Source organism: Cyprinus carpio, chromosome B4, assembly GCF_018340385.1.
Source record: "Cyprinus carpio isolate SPL01 chromosome B4, ASM1834038v1, whole genome shotgun sequence".
Lineage (NCBI taxonomy): Eukaryota > Metazoa > Chordata > Actinopteri > Cypriniformes > Cyprinidae > Cyprinus > Cyprinus carpio.
The window spans coordinates 20,190,658-20,214,590 of record NC_056600.1 but is presented as its reverse complement, the minus strand read 5'-3'; the positions used below and the strand labels follow the sequence as shown (position 1 = coordinate 20,214,590).

At 34.7% G+C, this 23,933-nt stretch overlaps 1 protein-coding gene and 1 long non-coding RNA gene across 2 annotated transcripts; one reads left to right on the top strand and one right to left on the bottom strand.

Moving 5' to 3' along the window:
- Positions 1-2,460: 2,460 nt before the first annotated feature.
- On the top strand, positions 2,461-8,161 carry LOC122137052. Its single transcript, XR_006154553.1, has 3 exons — positions 2,461-2,940; positions 4,927-4,933; positions 8,136-8,161. It is a non-coding gene; the product is annotated as an uncharacterized LOC122137052 (long non-coding RNA).
- Positions 8,162-19,315: 11,154 nt separating this feature from the next.
- LOC122137128 lies at positions 19,316-21,356 on the bottom strand. Its single transcript, XM_042722648.1, has 3 exons — positions 21,245-21,356; positions 20,951-21,081; positions 19,316-20,518 (listed from the first exon to the last, which is right to left on the bottom strand). The coding sequence occupies exons 2-3, from the start codon at positions 21,062-21,064 to the stop codon at positions 19,316-19,318; spliced, it is 1,317 nt and encodes a 438-aa protein (XP_042578582.1). The 5' UTR covers positions 21,065-21,081; positions 21,245-21,356.
- Between the last annotated feature and the right edge of the window lie 2,577 nt (positions 21,357-23,933).

Sequence of the window (23,933 nt, the reverse complement as noted above, 5' to 3'; positions counted from 1 at the left end):
TAAGTGTATATCTTTAACATGAACTTTGCCGTGCAAATCTTCGCAGCGTGTTATCTTTGCCATGCCTGTCAGGTGGCAGGGGCCGGTGTTGTTGCGGAAAACCACATTTCTTGCATGGAAATGGTGTGCTCAGGCATGCGATGCATGTTGTGCAGCGTTCATGTTATTTGGCCTTTTCTCGTTCTCTCTTTTCTCTCACTCACTTTCTCCCTTTTTTTTTTTTTTTGCCCTGGCACAAGCACAATAGATGGGCACCATTGTGTATAGAGAACCTCATAAGACTCAATATGCTTCATTGCATTTAAATCTGAGCAGCTGCTCTCAAATAAGAGCCCAGTGGTCAAAAACACAGATGCCATTATTATTTTGTGTCTTAAAACATTGTATGGATGTTTTGTAATTTTCTGTTGATTTGGTGATGCTGTATTATGTTTTTTCCATTATTATGTATATTCATCCTTCATGTTTAATCATTATCTGGTAGAGTTGCCCAAAGATAGTGTCAAAAAAGCACAAAGCTAATTATGAAAACCGTACAAGATGCAGAATTATACGCCAAATGTAATTTTTTTTTTTTTTGTTTTTGTTTTTTTTTCTAGAAATGATTTTGCTATCCCGTTATTTTGTGAAATGTGCTGCTAGTATCAGGAAAATAATTATTTAAATTATTCTCAAAAACTGGAACACTAGTTCAAAAACAACTGGAACACTAGTTCACACACAACTGGTAAACTAGTTCAACCTTGACTGTTGTTTGAATGTTTTTAGTAAAAGAATGAAGTGAATCATATTGACTCCTGATTTATGATGATTCACTTCATTTAGTAGATTTCTTCTTTTTTTTCCATTGCAAAATACTAAAACAACATGTTTTTGTTCCAAAACATTCACACATAGCAAATGTGACTCTTCTAGTATGTAGCAACTCGTTTTTTCTTCACACACTAGTGTAGTGAACTATTTTGGGTAACAGCCTCATGCTGAAGGGGAACATTCCCTGATTAACTGCTGTTCGGGAATTCAAGATTGTCATTTCAGTTATGCTGCTTTGTCACACATACAATATTCATGAGATATTAACACATAAAATCGCCCCGAAAAGCATTCAGACACTTGTGACAAATCTGCTGAACCAATATGTACAGTATGTACGAATGTCTTTACAAAATATCAAAGGAACTATAATTTTAATTAAAGTAAAAGGTATTAGACAAATATAGTTATTTTAAAGAGATAAAATACAAGACATTGTGGTTGTTAAAGGGTTAATCCACCCAAAAATGAAAATGTTTTCATTAATCACTTACCCCCATGTTGTTCTGAACCTGTAAAAGCTTTGTTCGTCTTCGGAACACAATTTAAGATATTTTGGATGAAAACAGGGAGGCTTGTGACTGTCCCATAGACTGCCAAGTAAATAACAGTGTCAAGGTCCAGGAAGGTATGAAAAGCATCGTCAGAATACTCCATCTGCCATCAGTGATTCAACCGTAACATTATAAAGCAACGGGAGTACTTTTTGTACACAAAGAAAACAAAAATAACGACTTTATTCAATAATTCTTCTCCTCTGTGTCTCTTCAAATCAGCGTAGCGCCATTTTGGCAATTCTGAGCTGTTCGCAGATGGCGTACGCTCTTCTGTGTCAGCCGTGCGGCGCCGATGCATTGTTTGCTTTCAAACCAAAGCGTAAATATGCGTTAAAAAACTTATCCTTGTGGCGCGGCTGATATAGAAGAGCATACGCCATCTGCGTACTGCTCAGAATTGTTTTCTTTGTGTACAAAAAGAATTGTCGTCACTTCATAACATTATGGTTAAATCACTGGTGGCAGATGGACTATTCTGATGATGCTTTTCATACTTTCCTGGACCTTGACACTGTTATTTATTTGGCAGTCTATGGGAGTCTCAAGCCTCCCTGTTTACATCCAAAATATCGTAAATTGTGTTCCGAAGACGAACAAAGCTTTTACGGGTTTGAAACTACATGGGTGTAACTGAATAATGATAAACTTTTCACTTTGGGATTGAGTATCCCTTTAAAACATGTCCATAGGTATGAGCATGCACTTGTGATGTACTAGTAATTGCAGAATTGGCTAAAAAAAGTAAAGCAAGTTTGATATTATATGTGACCATGGACCACAAAACCAGTAATAAGTGTGAATTTTTCAAAATTGAGATTTATACACCATCTAAAGGGCTGCATAAATAAGCTTTACATTTATGTATGTATTTTTTATGATAGGACAATATTTAGCCAAGATACAACTATTTGAAAATCTGGAATCTGAGGGTGCAGCAAAATCTAAATATTGATAAAATCACCTTTAAAGTTGTCCAAATTAAGTTCTTAGCAATGCATAATACTAATCAAAAATTAAGTTATAATATATTTATGGTAGGGAATATCTTCATGGAACATGATCTCAACTTAATATCCAAATGATTTTTGGCATAAAGAAAAATCAATCATTTTGTCCCATACAATATATTTTTGGCTATTGCTAAAAATATACCCATGCTACTTATGACTGGTTTTGTGCTCCAGGGTCACATATTATTATTATAATAAAAATGCTTTGTTAACTGCTTTTCTTTTACTATCTTCTTAAGTATGCACAATTTGTCTACAAACATTCTTTACAGCATTTGAGCATACTACTTAATCAAAAGGTTTCAAGGTCATGATTAAGTCTTACTTCAAATCTTGAATTTTGTAAGCATGAACTGCTCAGAATAATAACTGAAGAATGATGCATGTGTGAAAAAGCAGCACTTGACCCTTGGAGGGTCGGTTGATGATAGTATCTTTTTATTTTTTTCTCTCTCAACATTCCTTTACTTTCCTTCAGCTCTTTTCCTCTCTGCATTGCTGGTGCCACGGCAAATGCCACTTTGGCAAGCTCATTCACCTGTGTGTGTGTGTGCGTGTGTGTTTTTCTTCTCAAACTCCATTCGTTATGTGAGAGTAAATTTATCCGCTTACTCATTTGAGTGAGACTGAGATGTTCACACTCAAACACCGTGGATGTCAGCTCGTCAAGCATCATCACAGTGTTTTTAAATTTGTGACTTGACTCACATGAAATTTGTTTACTGAGGATATCCAAATAATATATTGTATGCTATTCATATCTAAATATTACGTGCACTATGTTTGCATGTACAGTTTTACAAGAGATTCATCAGTTCTTTTGTTATTGTTGGTGTTTTGAGTAAAAAAAAAAAAAATCAAACAGGAAAATAACTGTACAAATGGCCTTAATCTCTCACTGAATTCTTGGAATTGTGCGATGCCTTCAGATATGAATTGTTATATATTTTGTGTCAGTGTACAACTGCTTTCTAGTGTATATTTTCTTTGCACAACTCATGTATGAAAAAATTATATTGTAATTTTTGGAATCAGTGACTAATCAAAGAAAGCATGATTGAAGTTCTGATTGTGTAGTAAATCAATATGATGAAATTATTATTTCTGTATCAAGTACTAATTTTGGAATAAACATTCTTAATATATACACATTGCTTTATTAGTCTGGAATGACATTTAATTATAATATAAGAGTTTTGTGGGTGGTTGCTAGGGTACTTTTACACAGTTGCTAAGGAGTTCTGATTGCAGAATGAATGTATCATGTCATATTCATGTCAGTAGTACCCATGTATTATGGAACAAGTTACATGAGATTTGAACAAACACATAACCCTAATTATGAGCAAAAGTAATAAATAGAAAGTTAGGTTAGAGGTTCTAACCTAAAATGGCAGTTCAATTGTTCAGCTGTATAAATCAATTTTTTGTGACAACCTCAGAAAAGAAAAAAAGAAAAAAAAAACTATCCAAGATGACAGTGGTGTCAAGAAAAAAGTACTACTTAGATACCAGAAATGATAAATAAAAATAGTTTCATTTTTTTAATAGTTTAAAATGCAATTAAAAATTTACAGTTTTACACAGTATGCATGTGCTTATTATTATGATTTTTTTTCAGTCATGTAAAGCTTGTCAAAATATTGGAATATCAAAAATGCTTACTAAACTCTTATAAGCAAAACAATCTGACGAAAGTGGTATCATTAGACAACTGTACAACCATAAATATAATTTGAGAACAATTTGAGAACAACTAATCAATTTGACTAAAACAAGTTATAATAATTTTTTTTTTTATGTTGCTCCAAAGTATTTGTGTCTGTGTGTGTCTATATATATATGAGTGTGTTGTTGTTGTTGTTGTTGTTGTTTTGTTTATTTTATTTTTTTTATTTTTTGTTTCAATAAGTTTCATCCAGGTTGTGAAGTGCACCTCTAGTACTTGGAATTTTATTTTTTATTTTTTATGTAAACGCGCTATTCACACTATTTATACTACAAAATGGCACAGAATAATCCATGAAGGTGCAGCTTTCTGTTGGCAAAATGTGGCAAATATGTGAAAAACATGAACCTTTTGTAAAATCTGCATGGGAAAATCTTTTGCCCTCACATGAAATTCTCAGTCACACAGATTTCCAATGAAAAGACTGGATTTCAAAAATCTGCCAAATGTGAACACACCTGAACTGGGACGCACCTTCTGTCCATGCACTGTTAGCTTATAGATGCTAACATTAAATCAATTGTAAATCAAGTTTCATGTGCGTCTGCTGAACTTGAGAAGTGCTATTTGTGTAGCATGCAAAGTCCAAGCTCTTGTAGAGCACTTCAAATCACTCACTTGCAGTTCCATGTATATTTCTTAAGGAAACATGGCAGCTCATTTGAATTTGGAGCAGAGTTTATGTTCCCATATTCCCTCTCTCTCTCTAACTAGAAAACCATTAGGAATAATAACTGTTTTCTATATTGGTGTGACACTAATTGCAGAAGAAGCACATTGGCTGGCTGGTAAGCTCCAATTATATCAGGCTACTGAGGCGTGTGGTCCTGGAGAAGATACAGAGGGTCACCATGCACTACATGAACGTAAATAACCTAACTGCTGCACAAGGTTTTTTTTTTTTTTTTTTTCTAAAAGTCTAAGTATCCTTCCATTTGATGAGCACCAAAATATACAAGGTAATATTTAAAAGACTCACACACAGATGTTTACAGCGTGCCGTTAAATTGTGAAGTGTTAGCAACCCATCATCGCATTATTTCACATCCAGTGGCCTTTAAGTCTATTTCTATATACCATGACAGATAAGCCAATTAGTTTCATCTTACTTTGTACTTAACACTTGCACGGACTGCCATACAGTTGCTCGTACAGAGAGGGCGGCTTTCCAGTATCGCCTATACAGATTTAATTGGCTTTAAAACTGTCACTGGCATGAAAGTAAATTAACTTTCAATGTTTGGGAAAAAATAATGGTCTTTTCACTACTTCCATAAAGCATAGATCAAAAGCAAAACTTATTTTTATAGATCGTATATATGATCGGAATGGATAATGGATAGTGTTTGTAAACAGGTCAAAATGTGTACTCTGGCATACTCTACACTTTACCAATTTCATTACCAATTAAATTAAATTTTTAAATCAGCATATGGAATCTAGTAAACAAAAACTTATAGTTTAATAAAAATGTGATAACATTTTAATAACTAATATATTAAGTAAATATTTAGTAAATTAAATAAAGTAAAATAATTTTAAAAGCTAAGTAAACTTGGTATTGGTCAATTTGGTTTAAATGACTTCCACTTCATTCATCACACTGAAAATGGAAGTTCCAGACATGCACACTGCTTTTTGGGATACATTATACCATGCAGTCTGCAAGGTAAGTAAGTGCATAGTAGTGGATTATTACAAATATAGGTGCTAGCTAATTAAAAAAAATTGAAATGATCAAAAATGAAAACTCTTACAATTTGTACTCCTGTTTATCCATCTTGTCTCTTTCTCAGCTGACATTTAATGGTTCTTCAAGCAAAAATCTTCTGCAACTCTTATAAAGATCTCACATTTTCCCATGTGCACCACCTCCTACATAAAACTGATTATATACATATTTCATAGCGCATGTTGCCGCCTCTTACTTTCTATAAACAGCATTGTGTGACTAGAAGGCTAAAGCAAGAATAATTAAACAGCTATTGTTAATTACTCCTGTCTTAATTCTCTGTGCATATCAGTGGTCTCTTATAAGTTTGTATAACTTAATTAGTCAAGCTGTAAAAGTTACATAAAACTTGATAAATCAATTAAAGTTCAGTTGGTTTTAGAGAAAGCTGATCCTGAATCTGCGTTTCCAATAAATTCATGGAGCGACCTGTTCCTCAAAGGGGAAGATTGTGTTGGATTGGCAGTTCCCTTGGGATATTCACATGGAACAGAATGACAACACAGTACAGTATTTTCACAACTCTAAATTACAGTTAATCCCATCTTGACATTTCCCAGTTCTCCACCTTATGAATCAAAGCTCACAAAACCCTTGTAATCACCTTTCAGGCCTCACCAGTGATGGCTTCAAATCACACTGTGTTATTTACAACACCAGTTAATGTGAATTAGTGCTTCCTGTGCTTTACAATCTACATCGCTCTGAATATATATATATATATATATATATTACATTTTTCATCACTTTCAGTGTAGTCTTAATAATGAATGAATGACTTAATAAATAAATAATAATAATTAAAAATAAATAACTCCGTTCAGTCAGTCAAATGATTTGCTTACAGAATTATCAGAGTTTTGTTGTAATAAATTATATTAATTAAAAATATATATATATGTTAGAATGACGTTAGGGCCACATTGTAAAAAGTGGCGATCTGCAGTTGATAACATCAAAGAGTTACAGTATTTCTGCTACTTATATCCTTAAATTTAGTTTTGATGTTGCAAATAACAATCAGGGTATTGTAGGCAAGGTCGGATCCAATTGCAGCTTTTAATCAAACACTGAGGGAAGTCAGACAGGCAAAGGTCATACACCAGCAAACAGAGTCCAGAGGGCAAGGCAAGAGAAAAATCCAAAACAGGCAAAAGATCAAGGAAGGCAGCAAACGATTAGAGGAGAGATAAACAGGCAAGGATCAAGATAACGAGGCAAGGAACAAGACTGGGAAACAGGAAAATAGGAAGCACTTGGTAAGGTAGCTAAGCTAAACAATACTGAGCATGTGTATGTGAGTGAGAGCAACCTTTATAGTGTCCGGGTTACTGGAAACAGGTGAGTGTGTAAATGGAGTCTTGGGGGAATGTCTAAGTGGCGTGTGTATGGAAGTTCATAGACCAGATTTGTGACCGTAATATTAAAAATGTTAACATTCATTCATTCATTCATTCATTCATTCATTTATGTGTCTACTACATACCTTCTGTTGTCTGACTGACAAAAATATAATAAAATACAATGAACTAAAAAATACAAAGCTTTGATAATAAAACATAAAGCATTTATATATCATCTTGCAAAGACATATTGACCATACAAATGACAACATCTCTACTAAACTGCATATTTTTGCTCAGTTTGGGCTAGGCAAGTGTGAGCTCCTTATATTCATTATATCATTACATGAAGCACAAAAGCATGATGTATCCAATATGAGGCAATGCATGAAATATATGCATTATTATTATTATTATTATTATTATTATTATTATTATTATTATTATATCTAAAGTTTCAATAAACAAATAGGTTGTGAAATTATATCAGTTTCATTATGTTTTCTGAAGTGCATATCAAATATGGGCATAGAAAAATAAAATGCTCTGTATATCACGTCAACACCTATATAGAAAAACAACACTCATCCAGTTTGTTCTTGTAGATATTCAGAATCCATTTTTTCTTTCTTTCTTTTTATTTTTTAAATTCTATTTAGTTAATACTAAATCCGTTTGAGGAACAAAAAAGTCAAGATTTTCTTGAAGTTGGAACAGATAAGGGTGTGAGAAAAGATTACATCACTAGTGTAACATCTTTTGTAATGCAGCTAATTATCTACATTTGGAAAGCACTGCATTTCAGATGTACCCAACCAAACTCCAAATGAAGGACATGAGGACACCAGCGCCCCCATCCAAACCCTGATCAAGGACACAAAATCCCCTGTCACCAGGACAGTGTGTGTGTGTATGTAAGCCTGTTTGTGTGTATACTTGTGCATGGTTTAGTGTGTGTGTGTGTATGTGTGTGCACGAGTGTGTAATTTTGCCTCTGTGCAGGTGTGCACCAGCCAGGCATGGCTGACACTGAATCTATTAATATCACCCTGGGCTAAATTTATCTCCTCTGTGCTCTGTCCGTACACTGCTCCAATCACACACACCACTACTGACATATAGAGATCATGATCTATGCATGCAAATTAAATATTCATTACGTTTTTAAATGGTTTTCTTAGAAATGTTGCCATTGCGCTGCAGGATAGACATTTTATCCACAATATTTATTTTTCACCTATGAAAGAAGGCACATTATTCATATGATGTGGTTTAGCTTATAGCAAATCTTCAGTTAAGTGGGTCTACAGGGTGTAACTGTAAGTTTCAATCTGTATGTGGGACTTAAAACCTGTCAAATTTATATATATATATATACATATATATATATATATATACATATATATATATATATATAATACACACACAAACTCTTTTAAAGTTTTTCTCAATCGATTTGACACGTCTCCAAACTCAGGTCACTGTTCTCAAAACAGTTAACAGTGATCGGAATACTTTATAATTGCCATTATAAACAGATTGTACGTTTTCATTAATTTTATACAAATTACAAATCATGCAAATAATTTTCTCAAAACATGTGCACAAAACTCTCAAATGTTTTCACAATATTACAAAAAATTATATAGAAATTAGGAAATAGGAAAGTAATGCATTTGAACTATTTGCAAATAATATTTGTATTTTTTTAGCATGCACATTTACTCTTAATTGTATGCCTAATATGTGTCACAAACTGTGCTGGGAGGAACGATGGAGACATGGATAATCGAAACGAGCACAGGGAATATCCACACAGGGAACGGGAGAAGACTCACGGACGATATGCCTACAAATGTTTTTATTCTTTATCGTCATGCATTATTTTAAAACTACATATTGCATATTCACATATTACATTTCACATTACATAACATGAATTACATAAATGATGTAGGCTTTTTGCATTATTCATAATGGCAAATAGTTTGCATCACTGGATATTACTTAAATTTTTGTTGTAAAACAGTTGTCAATAATTACAGTAAATGCTCAGTTACTTAGATTTTACAGACTTGTTCATCTGATGCATCATCTCGGAATTTGCACTCAGCTTCAGTATAATTTTCATTGTATCCTGCCTACTTTGATGTTATTTGCAATCTCACACATTTTGACGTTGACAAGTTTAAGCTTTTACATGTCTTGAAATATACAGTTGCTAACAAGTGGCCAAATGAGACTTGTCAGGTACATAAAACGTCAGGACGCTGAACATGAAAACTCATCTACTCACTAGGCTGCTTTTACAGTCTTCTTGTGTTTTATACCCATATTCTTAAAAAAAAAAATTCTAATTTGAACTTTACTGCTTATAGTTTTTTAAATTAACTGTATTTTGCAGCTGTAGTGTTCATCCAAATAGATTTAATTGTTTCCTAAAAAACACCAAAACACTATTTGAACACTGACAGATGGTAATTATTAAAATATAGAGTTATCATCATCAGTGTATAACATGGGACTTAAATTAGGCGTATAATGATTAAAAATAAAAATAAAAATACCCTGACTCAAATCATGCTTTCAAAATGGAAAAGGCACCCTTTTAATAGAAAGACCCTATTACATCATCATACAAATCATTTGGAAACTATTCTATAATAATCTGTAATCATCAGTCTCAAAGCCTCATATATTCATTAGGCTAAAACTGATGCAAAGCAAAGAGATCTAACACACATACAGAGACGAGACAAATATAACATGAACACGGTCACCTATACCAACCTCTTAGTCTTTTCACACCTCTAATCTTTAAAAACAAAGAGTCAATTATGCTGTGAGGATTCTCCGATCATAACATTCCAATAGATGTAATTACCTTTTTACTTTAATATCTTTATTGTGTACATATAAATATTGTGCCTCTGAGTACAATACAACGGTCAATTCATTTAGCAAAAGGGCGCCATGTCAATGTCGTCTTTGTGTGAAACTTCCACAGCAACAGGGGTTGAATAATTAACCTGTCAAAGCAACAAACAAACGCACCCACTGCCTTTATTTGGTGTTGTTGTATTTAATTGGTTTGCAAGGGATGTTTTTGGGAGGTGCAATGTCATAAATGTCACACACCCTTCGCGTTTTTGCGTCTGTATAAGTAGTTCAAGTATTCCTTTTACCTCCAAATAACTGTAATTATTTCCTAAAAAAGCACCAAAAGGGAGAAAAAAATCAATTTGAACAGTGACAAGTGGTAATTATTAAAATAAGGAAGAGTTATCATCATCAGTGTATAACATTTGAAACTAAAGACGCTTGAATTCAGTGGCATACATAGGATCTTTACGGGCCCAAGACTTCATAATAAATCATTGCAGTGTGGTAAAGTATGTTTAAGATAATTTTAATGTATGGTTTATAATATGCCACTCTGGGATTTGAATGAGTTTTAAAGAAAGGCCCTTAATAGACTAATTCATTCATCTTTTATTAATCTATTAGGCACAAGTCAACAGTTAGTTATACTCTTTGAATTTGATTGGCTGAGAGTGTTGAAGTGTATTTCTGGGACTTTTCTCTCTTAGCATCAACCGCATTCCACAGGTTCGATTGCTACTCCAATTGGTGGTGACGAGTTGCTATCTTTATGTGTAAGTCTTTGAATCATTCGCTCGACCAATTTGTTTAACAAAACTAATTCATTCAAAACACTACTAAACTACTTCAAATATTGATCATAATTTGACTTTGTTTGGAACACACTATATCACTGGTTAAGCAAACTGTATATTGAAATATAGAGACCTCACTGTTTGTGACCTACTATGAGTATAACCATCTTGTACTAAATCTAGAGTGAGAAATGTGCCTACTTATAGATTTGGTATTAAAAATAAAAACTAAGAGTATTCTTACAATACAGTATTCTGATATTTTTAATGTTTATATGTGCAGTACATCAAGAAATTGTCTTTACCCTGTGTGAATTCCATGAGAAATATCTGCGTCATAGCTAAGACAGTTTCAATGTTTATCTTCACATCCCTGCGATGAGAGTAATCATGTGTGATATTAGACACATGCTGTGGTGAAAGAGTCAGTCTTATGGGGTGTTAGAAGGTTGTAATGGCCATACATTGACAGAGATTAAGTAATGTCACTGGACATTGGTGAAAACATTACAATAATGCACAGCCTTTTTTAAACGCCTGATTCAAAGATTCAAACAACAACATTCAGGTTATTTATAATCTACCTACAACTGAATACAACATTATAGTGCATGGAAAGGCTGTAATGCAGAGGTCAGAAGAAAATGAGCAGAATGGTTCAAGCTGATAAAAACCTTAACTTAAATAACTACTCATTACAACCAGGGGCTCCCATATGACAAAAATATTATGTATCATCTTTACAGTTTAAATAGTCATATAGTGGTAGAATTTATGTATGGTAACAGAGACCACACTTGCATCAGTTTTTTCCCCCTCTGAAAATAAACTATTTAAAGCTGTCAAAAATACAACAGGAGTGTTTTTAAATCATATGACCACCCATAGCAGTTGTATATTGTGAAGTGTACCACAAATGAAGCAGATGCTGACATCTGGTGGAGGAAGAAAGATTCACTTTGTGGTGAATGAAAAAATCTACTTCAACAAAAGGACTGAACAAAAATCAGTAAGTGAATTAAGATAATATGGTAACACTTTAGTTTAGGGACCAATTTTCACTATTAACTAGTTGTTTACTATCATGCACTTTACTAGCATATTGGCTGTTTATTAGTACTTACAAAGCCGATATTAATGACTTTTTCTGCATGAGCATATTCTACATCCCTTAATCTTTCACCATACCTAAACTTAACAACTACTTTAATATTAATAAGCAGTAATTAGGAGTTTACTGAGGCAAAAGCCATAGTTAATAGTTAGTTAAGTTAGTTAGGTAATAGTTAGTTTGTTAATTGTGAGAATTGGTCCTTAAACTAAAGTGTGACTGATAATACTAAATCTTGTACAAACCCGATTCCAAAAAAGTTGGGACACTGTACAAATTGTGAGTAAAAAAGGAATGGAATAATTTACAAATCTCAAAAACGTATAATTTGTTCACAATAGAATATAGATAACATATCAAATGTTGAAAGTGAGACATTTTGAAATGTCATGCCAAATCTTGGCTCATTTTGGATTTCATGAGAGCTACACATTCCAAAAAAGTTGAAACAGGTAGCAATAAGCCGGAAAGGATATAAGGAACAGCTGGAGGACCAATTTGCATCTTATTAGGTCAATTGGCAACATGATTGGGTATAAAAAGAGCCTCTCAGAGTGAAAGTGTCTCTCAGAAGTCAAGATGGACAGAGGATCACCAATTCCCCCAATGCTGCGGCGAAAAATAGTGGAGAAATATCAGAAAGGAGTTTCTCCGAGAAAAATTGCAAAGAGTTTGAAGTTATCATCATCTACAGTGCATAATATCATCCAAAGATTCAAAGAATCTGGGAAAATCTCTGTGCGTAAGGGTCAAGGTCGGAAAACCATACTGGATGCCCGTGATCTTCGGGCCCTTAGACGGCACTGCATCACATACAGGAATGCTACTGTAATGGAAATCACAACATGGGCTCAGGAATACTTCCAGAAAACATTGTCGGTGAACACAATCCACCGTGCCATTTGCCGTTGCCGGCTAAAACTCTATAGGTCAAAAAGGACAACCCAAGTTGTTATCAGTGCTCAATTCAGAAGCCTGCATCTCTGATGGTATGGGGTTACATGAGTGCGTGTGGCATGGGCAGCTTACACATCTGGAAGACACCATCAATGCTGAAAGGTATATCCAAGTTCTAGAACAACATATGCTCCCATCCAGACGTCGTCTCTTTCAGGGAAGACCTTGCATTTTCCAACATGACAATGCCAGTCCTCATACTGCATCAATTACAACATCATGGCTGCGTTGAAGAAGGATATGGGTACTGAAATGGCCAGCCTGCAGTCCAGATCTTTCACCCATAGAAAACATTTGGCGCATCATAAAGAGGAAGACGCGACAAAGAAGACCTAAGACAGTTGAGCAACTAGAAGCCTGTATTAGACAAGAATGGGACAACACTGAGCAACTTGTCTCCTCAGTCCCAGACGTTTGCAGACTGTTATAAAAAGAAGAGTAGATGCCACACAGTGGTAAACATGGCCTTGTCCCAACTTTTTTGAGATGTGTTGATGCCATGAAATTTAAAATCAACTTATTCCCTTAAAATAATAAATTTTTTCAGTTTAAACATTTGATATGTCATCTGTTGTATTCTGAATAAAATATTGAAATTTGAAACTTCCGCCTCATTGCATTCTGTTTTTATTCACAATTTGTACAGTGTCCCAACTTATTTGGAACCGGGGTTGTATATGAGAGGGCTGTTGAGCATATAAACTTCTTATTGTGATGCATTATTGGAAGGAATAAGTACAGTAGATAATCTCCAGTGCTCACCAAAATGTCTGAAACCCAAAGTAGTGCACTAAAGGGACATTGGAAGTTTTTGGACACATCTTTTGTGTCTGCTCACATCATTCTCTTATGATGGCTATTTAGAAGTTGTTGAGTATTCTGACAATATAAGATTTTTCAAGCAACAAATAAATTGTTAACATATTGTTATTTGCCTTCCTCCTTTTATTTTTCTCTGTTTGCTGTCACTATTGAAGGACTTGGGACTGTAAAAAAACTATAAATAAATTAAAAAAATAATAATAATAATTTGTGTTTTAGTTGTTTATTGCGTGCTATTGAATTGGACTACTAAAATACAGAAAACAATAGTAGAAACAGAACTGATTAATTCTCCATTGTCATTTGACCATGTAAAACCCATTTTTTAAAATGAATGTTACTCTCAGCATTCTTTTGTTCTTCTGAACATCTGATTTCCTTCCATTGAGACCTAAGATTACAGCAATATCCTTATAACGGACCTCATCTTCTTTCCTGAAATCTTTGTGATTTAGAAGAAAATCAAGAAACTTCTGAAAATGTGATTCAGAGCTGGAACTCATTTCAGGTGTAACCTCCATTGGACATTGATCAAAAATTTTACTTTGATTTCTTTTCTGTCAGATGCTCTAGAAAAAGATCAACAGTTTACACAAATTCAACTGCATTAATCAATTCAGCTGCTGTTTTTACATATCCTAAAAATGTAGATGACACTGTGTACAATCTAAAATGTTTCTTAAAGGGTTAGTGCATGCAAAAAAATAATATTTTCTCCTTGTGTCTTTCAAAAACCTATATAACTTTTTACACAAATCTCTTCTATACGAATAAAACTAAATGGTGAGCTGTCAAGCAAGATTTTTTCACATAAGCTTTTCAGTAAATAACTTTATCTGTTCCTCACACAAAACTATTACATGGCTCCAGAAAAAAATGGAATATAGTGATTGTGGAATATTCTCGTGACACTTTAATTGTACTTCTCTGAGCTTTTTTAAGCTCGACAGCCAGTGAACCATAAAACTGATTATCTAAAAAATGTATGAAATTAAAGATTTTTTACACCTATAAATCAGCTGTTTCAGTGCTGACTCACAGGCTATAGTGACAACCTTATAGGGAACTTAAGTTCTAACTTGTTTGCCTCCCATCAAACAAATATTTTAACTAGGCCTGCGTGTCCAAGATTCATTTCAAAGAAAAGAGTTTGATTTCTTTGCATGTCAGGTGTTTTTGGAATGTATTGGCCACCATTAGAACAAAGTATGAAACTTTTCTAGTTTTTATTTTAGTTGTGTCATTCACTTGTCTTTCAGTCCAGCTTTACCACTCCTGTAGTTTTCAGGTGAACATGAAGACAATGACCATGATTTGCTGACTAAGGAGCTGTTTCTCAACATCTTTTACATACAATGATGGCAAATATGATCTAATGCTGAGAATAGTCATACTCTATAGCACTCATTTCAGGAAAAAAGAACAAGGATTGAAATGTAGAATATGTAAATCAACTCAAGTTCAGCTTTACTGAACTAAACAGTTCTAGGAAACCAGAAATAACTTATTAAACACTCGATGGAGATAATTAATGTATTCAGTCATGTATCAAAAAAAGGAAAGACCAATAAAAATGTCAAAGATAAATAAGCATCTGAAAAACACTGATACAAAACAACTCACTTTCCAATCTTTCCAATCTTCTGTTGTCCAGTTTTGGTGAGCCTGTGTGAATTGTAGCCTCCGTTTCCTGTTCTTAACTGACAGGAACAGCATCCGGTGTGATCTTCTGCTGCTGTAGCCCATCTGCTTCAGGGTTCGACATGTTGTGCGTTCATACCTTGCATACCTTGGTTGTAACGAGTGGTTATTTAAATTACTGTTGCCTTTCTATCATCTCTAACCAGTCTGCTCATTCTCCTCTGACCTCTGAAATCAGGCATTTTCGTCCACACAACTGCCACTCACTGGATATTTTCTCTTTTTTGGACTATTCTCTGTAAACCCTAGAGATGGTTGTGCGTCAAAATCCCAGTAGATCAGCAGTTTTTGAAATACTCAGACCAGCCCGTCTGGCACCAACAACCATTCCACGTTCAAAGTCACTTAAATCCACAATCTTCAACAAACATGCCCTCGGTTTGAACTTCAGCAAGTCCTCTTCACCACATCAGTTGCTGCCATGTGATTGGCTGATTAGCAATTTGTGATTCCTGTTACCAAGCAATTGAACAGGTGTACCTAATAAAGAGGCCGGTGAGTGTATATATATATAATCCACTACTCACCAAAATGCCTGACACTCAAAGTATTGCACATATTTGGCCATTCAGAAAGTGTTGTGTATTCTGACAATATAATTTTTTTTTCAAGCAACAAATTAATTGATAATAATTAATTGATAATTCTAGAGTTTGGGCTAATAAACATTAGATCACTCACACCCAAAGCAGTTATTGTAAATGAAATGATCACAGATAATAGTTTTGATGTACTCTGCTTGACTGAAACCTGGCTAAAACCAAATGATTATATTGGTCTAAATAAGTCTACTCCACCAAATTACTGTTATAATCATGAGCCCCGTCAGACTGGTCGTGGGGGAGGTGTTGCAACAATATAAAGTGATATTCTTAATGTTACCCAGAAAACAGGATACAGGTTTAAATCATTCGAAATACTTCTGCTAAATGTTACACTGTCAGATATGCAAAAGAAATCTATTGTATCTCTTCCTCTGGCTACTGTGTATAGACCACCAGGGCCTTATACAGAATTCCTAAAAGAATTTGGAGATTTCCTCTCAGACCTGTTGGTTACCGCTGATAAAGCGCTAATTTTCGGAGATTTTAACATTCACGTTGATAATACAAATGATGCATTAGGACTTGCGTTTACTGACTTATTAAACTGTTTTGGAGTAAAGCAAAATGTCACCGGGCCCCACTCATCGTTTTAATCATACGCTAGATTTAATTATATCGCATGGAATCGATCTTACTGACATAGATATCGTACCTCAAAGTGATGATGTTACTGACCATTTCCTTGAATCGTGCATTCTGCTTATTGATGATAATAACTATATAGCTTTGCGTTATCGTCCGGGCAGAACTATTGTTCCAGCCACCAAAGACAGATTCGCAAATAACCTGCCTGATTTATCTCAACTGCTCTGTGTACCCATAAATACACATGAACTAGACAAAATGACTGGCAACATGGGCACTATCTTCTCTAATACATTAGAAGCTGTTGCCCCCATCAAATTGAAAAAGGTTAGAGAAAAATGTACTGTGCCATGGTACAACAGTAATACCCACGCTCTAAAGAAAGAAACTCGTAGTCTTGAGCGCAAATGGAGAAAAACTAACTTGGAAGTTTTCAGAATTGCGTGGAAAAACAGTATGTCCAGCTATAGACAGGCTCTAAAAACTGCCAGGGCTGAGCATATCCACAAACTCATAGAAAACAACCAAAACAGTCCAAGGTTTTTATTTAGCACAGTGGCTAGATTAACAAATAACCAGACGCCACCCAATCTAAATATTCCCTCACAGTTAAATAGTAATGACTTTATGAATTTCTTCACTGATAAAATAGATAACATCAGAAATACAATAACAAATGTAGATTCTACAGCGTCTAATACTTTAGTTTTATCCATCGCACCCAAAGATAAACTTCAGTGCTTTACAACTATAGGACAGGAAGAGCTAAATAAACTTATCATTGCATCTAAACCAACAACTTGTATATTAGATCCTGTACCCACTAAATTACTGAAAGAGTTGTTACCTGTAGCAGAAAAAACGCTTCTCAATATTATTAACTCGTCGTTATCTTTAGGTCACGTCCCAAAACCATTCAAGCTGGCGGTTATTAAGCCTCTTATTAAGAAACCACAACTAGATCCTAGTGAACTGGCAAATTACAGACCCATTTCAAATCTTCCATTTATGTCTAAAATTTTAGAAAAAGTTGTGTCTGCTCAATTGTGCTCCTACCTGCAAAAAATTATCTCTATGAAGAATTTCAGACGGGTTTCAGGCCCCATCATAGCACAGAAACTGCACTTGTTAAAATTACAAATGACTTGCTTCTTGCATCAGACCAAGGCTGCATCTCATTGCTAGTTTTACTTGATCTTAGTGCTGCGTTCGACACCATAGATCACGACATACTCATAGATAGATTACAAAACTATACAGGTATCCAAGGGCAGGCTTTAAGATGGTTTAGATCCTACCTGTCCGATCGCTACCACTCTTTTTATTTAAATGAGTCATCTCATTTATCACCAGTAAAATATGGAGTGCCACAAGGATCTGTCCTAGGTCCTCTGCTATTTTCAATAAACATGTTGCCCCTTGGTAATATCATTAGAAAATACGGTATTAGTTTCCACTTTTATGCTGATGATACTCAACTATATATCTCAACAAGACCAGGTGAAACTTCTAAAATAATCTAAGCTAGCAGAGTGTGTTAAAAATGTAAAACATAATATAACCAATAATTTTCTTCTATTAAATTCAGATAAGACAAAGATATAACTTACTGGACCAAAAAAACATTACACAGAATCTCATAGATTACAGTTTGCAACTAGACGGATGTACTGTTACTTCCTCTACAGTCAAAAATCTAGGTGTTATATTAGACAGTAACTTGTCTTTTGAAAATCATATTTCCCATGTTACAAAAACACCATTCTTCCATCTTAGAAACATTCCCAAGCTACGAAACATGTTACCTGTTTCTGATGCAGAAAAGATAGTTCATGCATTCATGACCTCTAGACTGGACTATTGTAATGTGAGGTGGTTGTCCTGCATCCTCAATAAACAAGCTACAGGTAGTCCAAAATGCAGTGGCTAGAGTCCTTACCAGGTCAAGAAAATATGATCATATTACCCCAATTTTACAGTCTCTGCACCAGCTACCTATTCAGTTCCGTATCAGTTACAAAATATTATTACATACTTATAAGGCCCTGTTGTGTATAGTCCCTTAAAATGCTCCTGCGTACCTAAACTAGTCTTCTACCACCTACCAGGATAACTATTCATCATTCTCCCTATGGTCACAAAATGCTGGACATTTTACAGTCTCTTGCACCAGCTACCTGTTTTAACATAGGAAATACACAAGCTCCAGTTCCGGATCAGTTGTTCAACAAATGTATATTACAGGACCACATAGATAATTGACTTAATGGCTTTGGCTCCTGTCGTACCATAAACTGGTCTTCACTAATAGCCTTCGCTACCAAAGTTGTTTTTGCAATCACGCTTCAGGTCACAAAAAACTGGACTTTAAATAGTAACTAGGAAAAAGTTACACACTTCTAGGCTTCAAGTCTCTTCTAAAAAGTTCTATCTCATAACGATGGACTGCAGTCTCTTCTTGATCAATGCTAGGAACTGTGTATTTAGTGGATGCTCTTCTTATGAGTCTTTAAAAACTGTGACTTCTGGTCTTCTAACCAGCTCTAGCTCTATCTCTTCTAGTTGTTGTAGTTCTTCTACTTTCTGTCTCTTCTAGGATCTTTTGACTCTGACTCTTTCTTCTTATCGTCTTGCTGACTCTTCTGTGATCTTCTAGCCTTCCTTCTAGCTCTTCTACCTCTTCTTCCTCTCTCTTCTAGCTCTTCTTTGCTCTGGATCTTCTAGCTCTTCTGTCTCTTCTAGTTCTTCTGACTCTTCTGTCTCTTCTTGCTCTTCTGTCTCTTCTTGCTCTCGTGGATCTTCCAAACCTCTGGCATCATTCTGTTCTGCATTTATTTGGCTTAGATATCCTCGAACAGCTTTAGCTGCCTGAATTACTTTATCTGCACCATCACCTGCAAAATATTCACCCATTTCTATCTCTTGTGCCCTCTTTTCTGACTTTAAAAGAGTCCCTAACAAAGATATAGCAAAGTAATATATACCACATGCATTAGTCCTGTCTCTTATATATTCTTCTTTACACCTACTAGTGATTATAAGCTCTCTGTGTGTATAAGCGCTAATTGCCCAGGTCCGTGGTTTGGTGTGACTATGTTTTTGTCTTGAATCACATGTAATAATTGGTTTTTTGTTTGCAAACACAGCAGAGAAACCCTTGCGTTGTTTTACTTGTCTTATCAAAACAGGAGATTCCATGTTCATTTGTGTATCTTCTGCACCATTAAAACACTCAGGAAGAGTGTCACATCCATCAGGTAGAAGCACGCAGAAGTTAGGCTCTGGGTAGTAAGTGCCCAGAGGAAAGTGCTCAGCTGTTATTATGCGCACTTCTCGGTCATGGTCACTCTGTATTCTGAACTCACTGTCTTCAGGGAACAGAAAACCAGTTGACATTACTGTTGGGTAGTTGTGCTCACTGATTACATCTATGTAAGAACTCAACACCTCATTAAAACCAACTGTGTCTGCATCAAAAAAGCAGAAGTAGATTGGAACTTCAGGGTTGTTCTCCCTGAAATTTCTTACAAATTCCTTGGTGTGCTCAGATTGTTTATTTTCCTCTCTTATTAGTCGATATGGGATTTTGTTATCATCTGACCATAGAAAGCCCCATTTTTTAAAAGTGATTTCACTTTCAACAGTTTTTCTCAACTCAGTTTTTATAATTTCTTTATCTGATTCTTTTCCATTAAGGCCAAAAACGACAGCAATGTCCTCATAACGTAACCCATCCTCATCCCTGAAGGCTTGACTTTTCAGAAGATCAAGAAACTTCTGACAATGTGATTCAGCATTTGTGCTCATTTCAGGTGTCACTCCCACTGCAACATTGATCAAAAATTTGACTCTGATATCTTTTCTGTCAGATGAGTCCTAGAAAGAGATAAACCGTTTACTCAACATTTATTCAACTATAGCCCCTGATCCCCATCCAACTTTTTACAGCACTTAATATCTGTATAATAATAATAATAATAATGATAATAATAATAAATAAAAAAAAATAATAATAATAAAAAGAAGAAGAAGAAGAAGAATCTAGGTTGATTTTGATGTTTATAAGTTTTCTTTTAGTCAATCAACAATCAATCAACATCACCTCGTACTAATAAATTCTGTAAAAGTATTATAAATATTACATTAATGTTAACTAGAAGAAGCTTACTCTAAGTAATATAGGTTTGGGGTGAAATAATTAGTTAGTAAACCATGGCAGAATTTTTATTTTTAAGTGAACTGTTCCATGTAATTTACTAGAAAAATGTATAGGCATCTATCATACAGTATGCATTGTTCTACCATTACCTTTATGCTGAGTTTACTGATCTCAGTTTCAAGCTGGTCAAGGCTGGAATTTTCCTTTTTCTTCTCCTCATTCTCCATCCCAGATTGTTTCTTGATGTTGTCAGACATTGACATTGTAGTCTGAGAAAAGTCTGGAAATTTTAGAAATACGTATTATGTTTAAAAAATATTTCAGATATTCTCAAATGATTAAACACCTTCAATATCAAATAATATATGAATTATGAAGTAGAAAACTATAATTTCTTTAAATTCAAACTGGTAAGGAAAAACAACAATGAGTGTTTTACTTACTTTATCCTTGTTTGCAGGATCTCAGGTTACAGATGAAGCCAGCAGACGTTTTATAGAAGAGAGAAGTGCTCCTCCTCTAACATGTGATATGTGACAAATACTAGCATTACATCATTAAATATCATTATTTAGAAGTACATTTCAACGCGGTGGCTCCACATTCCTGAGAATAATTAAATCTAATATAAAGCAATGAATAATTTATTATATTTTAGATAAACCTACCCATGAGTGATTTAAACACAGTTAAAGTTATTGTGAATTGTCATATGGGCTATCATTCAGCAGAAACTGCTTCAGTGCTAGCTTTCATAAATGGTTTTATTAAAGTAAAACATCTCTGTATTTTCAAGAATACCAAGAGTAAATTTACAAGTTACAGTTTGTTCAGTGTGTCTCTGGGCTAATGAATTAAACTGTTAGGTAATGTGTAACTCTCGTCATTAATTCAAACAATATTATCATTTTATTAATGCATCATTGTACCATGCATCATAATGCAGGCTTTACTAAACCAGAAACCCTAATAAAACACTTAAAGTTATGGAGATAATAATTGTTTTTAGTCACGTATATGTATCAAATACTGATACATGTTAATACTGCAAAATATGCTCGATGTTACACTGCCCTTGCCGTCCAGAATAAAAGAGAACATCCCAATCGAGTGAAGGGATTTGTGGAAACTGTGGTTTCTAATTATCATGATCCAACATTTGCCTCGCATTTCAGGATGAAAAGACAAACATTTCAGGTGAAGGATAATCCACTTCTTACCTTCAAGACCTTATGATTTTTCTTCTGGCCTAGGTTCATGATTATTGCTGATCAAAATGTTGTGCTATGATATTTCAGTTTATTTACCATTAGATAATCAGTGGAGTATCCTTCCTAAGTTCCAGATCTATACTTGTGCTATTATTTCAGTTATTTTGCCTTTAAATAATATTTTTGTTACATTAATCAGTGTCTAGCACACCTTCCTAAGTTCCAGATCTATACTTGTGCTATTATTTCAGTTATTTTGCCTTTAATGTAAATAAACATGAGCAAACAATATACTTTCTCTTGTGAATTTACAAACCCGATTCCAAAAAAGTTGGGACACTGTACAAATTGTGAGTAAAAAAGGAATTGAATAATTTATAAATGGATAAACTTATAATTTTTCACAATAGAATATAGATCATATCAAATGTTGAAAGTGAGACATTTTGAGTCATGAAAATTGGCTCATTTTGGATTTCATGAGAGCTACACATCCAAAAAAGTTGGGACAGGTAGCAATTCAGGCCGGAAAATTTAAATGTACATATAAGGAACAGTGGAGGATTCAGAAACTTATTAGGTCAACTGGCGGCATGATTGGGTATAAAAAGAGCCTCTCAGAGTGGAAGTGTCTCTCAGAAGTCAAGATGGGCAGAGGATCACCAATTCCCCCAATGCTGCGGTGAAATAAAATAGTGGAGCAATATCAGAAAGGAGTTTCTCAGAGAAAAATTTGCAAAGAGTTTGAAGTTATCTCATCTACAGTGCATAATATCATCCAAAGATTCAGAGAATCTGGAATTATCTCTGTGCGTAAGGGTTTAAGGCCGGAAAACATAATGGATGCCCGTGAATAGTTCTGGCTCTTGACGGCACTGCATTACAGGAATGCTACTGTAATGGAAATCAAAGTTGGGGCTCAGGAATACTTCCACAAAACATTGTCGGTGAACACCAATCCACCGTGCATTCGAATTTGCCGGCTAAAACTCTATAGGTCAAAAAAGAAGTCATATAAACATGATCCAGAAGCGCAGGGGTTTTCTCTGGGCAATAGCATTTAAAATGGACTGTGGCAAAGTGGAAAACTATCTGGACTAAATAGAGAATCAAAATTTTAAGTTCTTTTTGGAAAACTGGGATGCCATGTTCATCCGGACTAAAGAGGACAAGGACAACTCAAGTTGTTATCAGCGCTCAGTTCAGAAGCCTGGCATCTCTGATGGTATGGGGTTATGAGTGCATGTGGATGGGCAGCTTACATGTATCTGGAAAGGAACCATCAATGGAGGAAAGGTATATCCAACTTCTAGAACAACTGGCGACATGCAACATATGTCGTCCTTTCAGGGAAGACCTTGGATTTCTCCAAATGACAATGCCAGGCCCACATACTGCATCAATTACCCATCATGGCTGCATAGAAGAAGGATCCGGGTACTGAAATATCAGCCTGCAGTCCAGATCTTTCTCATAGAAAACATTTGGTGCAGATTAAGAGGAAGATATCAAAGAAGACCTAAGACAGTTGAGCAACTAGAAGCCTTATTAGACAAGAATGGGACAACATTCCTATTCCTGTTGAGCAACTGGTCTCCTCAGTCCCAGACGTTTGCAGACTGTTATAAAAAAAGAAGAGGGGATGCCACACAGTGGTAAACATGGTCTTGTCCCAACTTTTTTGAGATGTGTTTGATGCCATGAAATTTAAAAAACTTATTTTTTCCCTTAAAATTATACATTTTCTCAGTTTAAACATTTGATATGTCATCTATGTTGTATTCTGAATAAATATTGAAATTTGAAACTTCCACATCATTGCATTCTGTTTTTATTCACAATTTGTACAGTGTCCCAACTTTTTTGGAAATGGGTTTGTATTTAGATGTTAATTACATTGTGCAAATTACATTGTCTCTTT

What these genes read in the sequence shown, in the direction of transcription:
- LOC122137128 (XM_042722648.1), bottom strand. Translation starts at nt 21,064, where the DNA reads ATGTCAATGTCTGACAACATCAAGAAACAATCTGGGATGGAGAATGAG. An exon ending in TCAGTAAACTCAGCATAAAG is followed by an intron (nt 20,519 to 20,950) that starts GTAATGGTAGAA and finishes ATCTCTTTCTAG; the next exon opens with GACTCATCTGACAGAAAAGA.